This window comes from Hyperolius riggenbachi, chromosome 8 (genome assembly GCF_040937935.1).
Source record: "Hyperolius riggenbachi isolate aHypRig1 chromosome 8, aHypRig1.pri, whole genome shotgun sequence".
Lineage (NCBI taxonomy): Eukaryota > Metazoa > Chordata > Amphibia > Anura > Hyperoliidae > Hyperolius > Hyperolius riggenbachi.
Genome location: NC_090653.1, coordinates 136,917,177 through 136,925,970, shown reverse-complemented (window position 1 = coordinate 136,925,970; position 8,794 = coordinate 136,917,177). Strand labels below are relative to the sequence as shown.

The following is an 8,794-nucleotide window of genomic DNA, read 5'->3' as shown; positions in this document are numbered from 1 at the left end:
AGCCAGGCAATCAGTGAATCGGGCTATGGTGCCCGATCACTGATTCCTCTCCCCTGCAGAAAAAGCGACAGCTTCTCTCGGAAGCTTCGCTTTTTCTGGCTCTAACGTCCCCCATGCGTCTCTCTAAGCGTATGTTACGCTTAGAGTGACATCATGTAAACAAACTCATGGCCGCCATCTTGTGGCCAAAAAGTAAAACTACACCTAAATGTAAAAAAATATAAAAATAATCATATAATTTACATTTAAAAATAACAATTTACATCCCACCCTCCAAAAAATACCCACATAAAACGTTTAATAAAAAAAAAACAAAAAAAACATTACAATAAAAAAAAAACACGTAAATATTTACCTAAGGGTCTAAACTTTTTAAATATCAATGTAAAGATGAAATATTTCTATTTTTTTTTAAGAATAAGCTTATAAATAGTGATGGATGCAAAACGGAAAAAATGCACTTATTTCCAAATAAAATATTGTCGCCATACATTGTGATAGGGACATAATTTAAATGGTGTAAAAATAGGCAAACACAAAACGTGGGTTTTAATTATGGAGGCATGTATTATTTTAAAACTATAATGGCCGAAAACTGAGAAATAATGAATTTTTTTCCGTTTTTTTCTTATTCTTCCTGTTAAAATGCATTTACAGTAAAGTGGCTTTTAGCAAAATGTACCCCCCAAAGAAAGCCTAATTGGTGGCGGAAAAAACAAGATATAGATCAGTTCATTGTGATAAGTAGTGATAAAGTTATAGGATAATGAATGGGAGTTGAACATTGCTCGGATGCATAAAGTGAAAACGACTGAATGCGAAGTGGTTAATATGCTACTGATTTCTATCAATATTCATTGCTGCATATAATGTGTAGATGATTCATCTGTTAGAGAAACCTAAAAGGAAATGATATTATTCAATGTAGAATACATTGTGGTTTAGTTAAAAATACATTTGACTGATGTAGCTCCTTTGTCATAGCATGACGTACAAGGGAGAATTTCCTAATCCGACTGTGGTGTGTAAGAACAAGTCTCTGGACTTGTCCTGGGGAAATCTAGACAGGTCATTACAAATGATGTATTTACGCATCTAGATTCCTCCAGGACAAGTCTAGAGACAGCAAAACCACAGCGTGTCACTGCAGTACTCGCCCTCACCATGTTCTGCTCCATTGGAGACAAACAAGCATAGTGCGGACAATGGGCCTGGTTTAAAGCACAGCTAAAGGGAAAGGAATATGGAGGCTAACACTGGGGCGTAACTACAAATCATGGGGCCCACCAGCAAAACTTTGATGGGGCCCCTCAATATTAACACCCTTTCCTTTGCCTCCCCTTAGTGACCCCTACAGCCTAGGACTGCATCCTGCAAGGGTCATAAAGCAAGTGTGGCCATCATATTGACACCCATAAAAAGTGTAGCCACAAAAACACCTGACCTGAAGGATGGTCCCCTGTATCGGAGGAAGGGAAGCTTAGTAGTTGGGGCCCCTCACAGCTCTGGGCCCCCCTACGAAGCAGGAGTTGCTTCCCTGTAGTTACATCCCTGGGCTGACATACTGATTTCCTTTCAAACAATGCAGATTGCCTGGCTGTCCTGCTCATCCTCTGCCTCTAAAGCAAAGTACACACTTTCAATTATGATTGGCCAGTCACTAACCAATTTTACCATCTCAGTGAAGTATGAGAGTTTACTTGTCCAATCTGATTATAGTATTCAACACCTGTTGACCATCATTTTACATGTTTACCTCCGAGAGAGCGACAAATATTGTCACTAATCTCGGGGGGCTATAGCGCGGCGGGGGGGAGGGGGGGGGGGGCAGAGAGCACGGTGTGGGGTCACAGAGGCATGTCATGAGGCAGAGAACGTGCCTCTGTGTCCCATCTGCCCCTCCCCCCCCCCCCCCCTTAAAAAAAGGATTTTCTATGATGGAGGTGGTAAAATTGGTCAGTGGTTGGCCAATCATGACCAAAAGTGTGTACCAGGCTTTATACTTAAAGTTAGGTCCATAAATATTTGGACAGAGAGCAGGTGCAAGCCACTCAAAAGCCTCAAGAATAGAAAGGCTAGTTTGGACTTTGTGCTAAAAAATAAAAATGTAACAAACCCAGAACTGTTCTGTAAATACATTCTTTGGGCAGATGAAACCAAGATCAATCTGTACCAGAATGATGGCAAGAAAAAAGTATGGAGAAGGTGTGGAACCAGTGGCATAGCTACTACTAGAGATCATAGAGCCCTCAAATGTAGGAACTTTTAAGCAATGCCACCTGCCCCTACCCCATGGATATGAGTTAATTGGGCAATTTACATTCTCATGCAATAAACACTGCATATAGTACATGAGCAATGTGACAAAGTAATTGGCAGGAGAAACACAAGAAAGTTAATGGTGAATACATTAGATACCACCTGGGCGCCCTATGCTTCAGGGTCCCATAGCGATGCTATGGCTGCTATGGGTAATGCTGCGCCCCTGTGTGGAACAGCTCATTATCCAAAGCGTACCACATCATTTGTAAAACACGGTACAGGCAGTGGGATGGCTTAAAGTGAATGTATGCCAGTGACACTGGGACACTAGTGTTTATTGATGATGTAACACAGGACAGAAGCAGCCAAATTAATTCTGGAGTTCAAAGTCATGAAATCCAGCTAAATGCAGTCAAATTGATTGGGCAGCGTTTAAAGATACAGATGGACAATGTACCAAAATATAAAGCCAAAGCAACCCAGGAGTTTATTAAATTAAAGAAATGGAAAAATCTTAAATGACCAAGTCAGTCATCTGACCAAATGAGCACGCATTTCACTTGTTGAAGACTAAACTTCGGTCAGAAAGGCCTACTAACAAACAGCAACTGGAAACCACTGCAGTAAAGGCCTGGCAGAGCATTAAAAAAGAGGAAAACCAGCATCTGGTGATGTCCATGAACCAGAATCATTGGCGTCAGGCGATCTGTACAGCATGCTATTGTATGGAATAGGCAGTGCTTCCCCGTCCAGCTCGGATGCTGAGAAACGCTGGGTATCCATGCATAGTGGAAAAGGGCCTTAACATGATCAGATTAGATGGTTAGCTCCTCTGAGGTACAGTTAGGCTCTGTTCACATCTAAAATTGAAATTGCTGATGGCAGCCATTTTGATTTTTTGAGCGTTTTTTTCCCCCTCCTGGCGCTCCACTGCACAATACGATTTTGGGCAAAGCGCTTTTGCAGAGTGATTCCGTTTTGTCACTTTCCAACGTCAGTCAGGAAGTGAACTCTTTGCCCTGGAAAAGAATAAATACAATGTACTTATTCTTAAAAACGCAAACGCATTCGCTACATAAAGCGATTTTGAGAGCTTTTAGCACTCTATAGAGCAAAATCGCCTCAAAAACAGTACAGGCACCGCTTTGTGGAGCGCAAAGTGGACAAAAGCACTGATATGAACCTTCTCATAGAGAATCATTGCACAAGCATTTTGTGGGCGATTTTGAAAATTGCCTGCACTTGAAAAAAGGCTGAAAACTCCCTAGATGTGAATGAGCCCTAAGAGACAAGACTATATACTCTGTAAGGTGCTGCAGAAGATGTCAGCACTATATACAACAACAAATAACATTTGTAAAGATCTTTTCTCCAGTAGGACTCAAAGCCCATAAGCATGGCTCAGACCAGTAATGGTTGATTGGTAAATTGTGGTACAGAGGAAGAACTCTTTAAGTCTGCAAATGCAGGCTAAAAAGGTGGCTTTTCAGTCTGGATATGAATAACTCCAGGGATGGGGCTGTTTTTACAGGGTGTGGTAGGGAATTCCAAGGGTAGGGGCAGCATGACAGAAAGCTCTGGCTTCAAAGGTTTTGAGGTGCACTCTGGGAGTGAACAAGTTTATGGATCCTGCTGACCTGAGGTTGTGATGCAGTTTCAGCAAATCGCTCATGTATCCAGGGCCCAAATTGTGTAGGGATTTGAATGTCAACAGTCTAATCTTGAAGAGTAATCTCCATTTTACAGATAGCCAGTGCAGTGAGCAAAAAAAAAATGGTGTAATGTGACAGTGGCAAGGTTGGTTTATTAGCAATCTGGCAGCAGCATTCTGTACGAATTGCAGGCGGTACAGGTCCTTGTTTGGGAGGGCTGAATAGAGGGCAGTAGTCCAGATGTAAGGTGATGAAGGCGTGAACTAGGTTTTGGAAGATCACTTGGGGGAATGAGATGTTTAATTTTAGCAATGCTCCTCAGATGAAAGTAGGAATATTTGACTACAGCCGAGATTTGATTTGTGAAGTTCAATTCTCCATCAATTAGCACACTATATATGGCCTCAATTCACTAAGCTTAACTCCTGTCTTTAATAACTCTTCTGAGCTGTTTTACAGTTATCACCATGGTGATATAATTGTGATAATAAAACAGCTCAGAAGAGTTATTAAAGACAGGAGTTAAGCTTAGTGAATTGAGGCCTACGCACAAGGTTGGAGCAGTTTATGTCTGAATTTTACATCATGATTCGTGTTGATTTAGAATAGAGCTGTTTTGATGCCAAGGTCTGGCCTTGGATAACAAGGACATTATTTTTGTCAGCATTCAGCTTCAACCAGTTGTCATTCATCCACTCTTGTAGCTCAGCTAAGCAAGAATTTATTTTTGGAGTAGTGTCTGTTCCACCAGGTTGGAAGGACAAGTATAGCTGCGAGTCATGTATATAAATACTAAACAATGATAATAATAATTATCAGTTATAATGCAGTGATGTGACAAGGCCCATAGAATTGTATGGACAGTTAGTTGACATATAAGCTCGCAAGGGCAGGGTCCTCCTCCTAGTGTTTCTCATACTGCTGTAATTTTAACATATGCACATGTACCAACTACACATCAACTATGTATGTATTTGTATTTCTACTATTCAATGTCATCATGACTGCACGGTGTCTTGTAGTTCTTATGTATATTTGTTCCCCATTATTTGTTTGTACTATGTACAGCGCTATGGAAGATGTTGGCGCTATATAAATAAAAAATAATAATAATTATTATTATTATTCTGCAACGCAACGCAGTGTTTTCCCTAGAATTTTTTCCCAGCTGGGTGGCATGAAAAAGTAGCCGGGTGGCATAAAGAAGTAACCGGGTGAAGCGAGATGAGAGAATGCAGGGCTGGTGCTTCTGTGCGAAACTCTGCCTACAGCATAGGAGGAGGTGAGCTGATTACAGCCGGGTGCTAACCAAAACTAGCCAGGTGGAACACCAAGCTAAAAGAGCCTGGGGTGAACACTGCAACTGATGCAGTGTAAACGGAGCTTCTGGGTGCTCACCAGAAGATGGATCGGGAAACCTACAGTGATGCAACCTGACGAACGAGCGTTCCCCCATCCATCTTCTATTGCAAGGACATGCATTGTGCGCGAACGATAGTTTAAATGAGTGCCATACTTTGCGCAGGAGTTGTCTGGGATTTAACTATTTGATCCGCTGTTACAGTCGTGATTGCCGAGCGTTGTGAAAGACTCAAATGTAACCATGGTTGTGAAATTGCAAACACTCGCTCAATACGGAAAAGGTTGCGCATCACGGAAAAATCCCCCCTTATAAATTGGGTAGTGGGGTGAGCCAACACTGTGGAAGTGAATGAAGGTTGCCTACACTAAGCCCATAGACCACAGCTGATGTTTCCCAAGCATGCAAACAGGAAGTGGTCACACATGTCTGTTTTCGTGCACATTTGCTGCACAGAAAAATGAATTTAAACTGAGAACTTATGTTAATTAATGGGCTAGTTCACACTTGAATGCACATTTAGCGTGCAGAAAAATAAATGACATCCTACAGTATGCACATGTTTTTGTCAGTTTTCTCTATCAATTACATTAAAGAGAATCTGCAATTTAAAAAAAAAAACACCTCTGGGGGATACTTACCTTGGGAGGGGGAAGCCTCTGGATCCTAACGAGGCTTCCCCCGTCCTCCTTCATCCCTCCATTCGAGTACTGGGACCCTCCGAATTGCGGTGAGGTAAATATTTACCTAACGCGAGCCTACACAGGTGCTCTAGAAGCTCCTTGTTCGGGCTAAGGCGAAAATAGCTGAGCCCGATTGATCTGCTGTACTGCGCAGGTCCTTGGCGCCTGCGCCGTACAGCAGATATGATCGGGTTCAGCTATTTACGCCTTACCCAAACAATGAGCCGATAGTGCGCCTGCGCTTGATCTTGTCAAAGAGGGGGCGCTAGTGCAGGATCCCCCAGGCTATTGAGGATGGGGAAGCCTCATTGGGACCCTGAGGCTTCCCCCTTCCGAGGTAAGTATCCCCCAGATATTTTTTTTAAATTACAGTCTCTTTAACTGCCGTGAAAAACCGCATGCATTTATCTACATCCAAATGGTGTGCAGAAAACGCTCGCAGAAAAACACACGTGGAAAACTAAAATCTGAACCTCTCATTCGCTCCGATGATTCAAGACAATGCAGACACTTCACATCATAAGCCTGGAACCCACTAGGTGCGCTTTTCTGAGCGCTTTGTGATTTGAAAAGCTCTTGCTAATGTAATGCTATGGGTGTGATCCCACTAGAGCGATGTGATTTTATAAAAATCCCCCATAGCATTGCATCAGCAAGAGCTTTTTCAATTCACTAATGCTTAGAAAAGGCTTTTAGTGGGTTTGAGCCCTTACTTAGCATTACACAGCCATACTTGATATTCATAAATACCTATTAACACTGTAGAAGTTTTTAGACATAAATATATAGTAAATTACAATGGTGTTAAAAAAATCAATCACGGAGAAAGCTTCCTACAAAGTGCTAATGGATAATGATAAAAGTAATTCTCCTGTAAGCCTAGGAATTATTCTGTAAGGAGAGACTCAGCTGACACCTTCCTTCCCTCACCATAAAAGAGCATACTATTGTGTAAGACAGGGAAGGCGACGTATGTGTGACGGGAAATGTCATCCCTTCTCCAGCCCACCCCCTCCCTCCGCACACAGCTCCTGATCATCCAGCCACTATTCCGCGCTGACTGGCAGCGGCTCCGGTCCTGGCACTGGCCGGTACTGTCACCTTAACAACAGCCGGCGCTCTACGGACTCCAGTCACATGACACGGCGCCGCCATTTTGTCTTCAAAGTGAAGTGTGAGGTAAAAAAAAAAAAGAAGAGAGAAGAGGGCAGAGAAGCCGGAAAAGAAGGAGGGGAGGAAGAGAGGAAGCGATAGGCGAGTCCAGCCCTCCAGCCGGGCCGGGTCACCTCACAGGGATAGCTGCCCCGGAACATCTGACTGAGCCGGAGTGTGTAGGCCCTGCGGCAGCTGAGCGAAGATGTCTGGCCAGTCCATCACCGACCGCATCACGGCGGCCCAGCACAGTGTCACCGGCTCGGCTGTGTCCAAGGCCGTGTGTAAAGCCACGACCCATGAGATGATGGGGCCCAAGAAGAAGCACCTGGACTGTAAGTATGGCTACGGGTAGGGAATGGAGGCTGTTACCCATAGCAACCCAGAGGGCTTCCATTCATTGCCCTTCTCTGTGGTGCTGGGGCACCTGGAGCATTGCAGTACCAGGCAGCATTTCTTTGCATTTCACAGCTGGAATCCAGTTGCTTTGGGCTGCTGCTCCATTTCTACTTCAGGTTCCTTTGCACCTGCTTTGATACACCAGTTCTTGATTATGAGCTGATCTGCATACTAATGAGGGGTGCCTGTCCTGACAGCCATGCCTGGACTGATGCTCACAAAGCTGAACAAGATGTGCTACGCTTGCAACCTGTCACTGGTTTAGACATGATTGGTTTCTCTGGGAAACTGGTTTTCTTCCTTGAAATTGTATAAATGAACTCAAACCAGTCAGTGCAGCTGTGTGCCTCTTTTACTGAGTGGGCAACAGTTTCAAGATATTTTCTTTAACTATAGCAGGGGTGTCAAACTCAAATACAAAGTGGGCAGGAATAGAACACTGGGACCAAGTCGCGGGCCAACCTCAATGTCTACTGCCCACCTTCCTCCCTGATCACAAAGTTCCCTGTTGTCTAATGCCCCCCTTCTAACTCCTGTACAGTTCCTTGGTGTCTAGTGGACCTCCTCCTTCCCCCTATATAGTTCTCTGGTGTCTAGTTGTCCTCCCTCCCAAATACAATTCCCTGGTGTCTAGTGGCCCCAACCCTCCCCTACACAGTTCCCTTTTGATTAATGCTTTCCCCCTACCTCGCTCATATGGCTTCCCTGGTGTTCTAAGGCTTCACTTCCAGTGGTCTAGAGTGGGCCAAACCTAATGCAAAGTGGGGAAACCACTTGAGGGCCAAATTTAATTGCCCCGAGGGCCTGAGTTTGACATGTATGAACTATAGGGACATTGAATAAAACAATATGTGGTTATTTGGGATAATGGTTTTGGAAAAATCACTGTACAGGCACAGTGCTTGACTTTAGCCAAGTGGCCTGTCCTGTTGGGTAGCAGATGCTCAAGAGGCTGAAGAAAAGGAGGAATGACTGGGCAGGGCTGTGGAGTCGGTACAAAAGTCTTCCGGCTCCTCAGTTTATGAAACCACGGACTCCCACTCCAGGTACCCAAAATTGTTTGGACTCCTCAACTCCAACTCCTTAGTCAAATTTGTACAAAAGCTATGGATTTGGTTTAAAAATTGCCCGACTCCGACTCATCACTTTCTTGAAACCACTGACTCCGACTCCAGGTACCCAAAATTGTTCCGACTCCACAGCCCTGTGACTGGTTCTCAACCTGGATTTTTGCAATTGTAGCTGTGTCTTTACACCATAGCACAAAACACAACGTTTCGGCCTTT

At 43.8% G+C, this 8,794-nt stretch overlaps 1 protein-coding gene across 2 annotated transcripts in view; it reads left to right on the top strand.

The window, feature by feature from the left end:
• Positions 1-6,986: 6,986 nt before the first annotated feature.
• LOC137529141 (phosphatidylinositol-binding clathrin assembly protein-like) overlaps positions 6,987-8,794 on the top strand; it is a 113,228-nt gene continuing 111,420 nt past the window's right edge. The window contains exon 1 of one of the 2 annotated variants that reach the window (XM_068251153.1): positions 6,987-7,444. In XM_068251153.1, coding sequence (XP_068107254.1) covers positions 7,315-7,444 — 130 coding nt within the window. In that variant the 5' untranslated portion in view covers positions 6,987-7,314. The remainder of the gene's footprint in view (positions 7,445-8,794) is intronic. The other variant, XM_068251155.1, reaches the window with a different exon arrangement.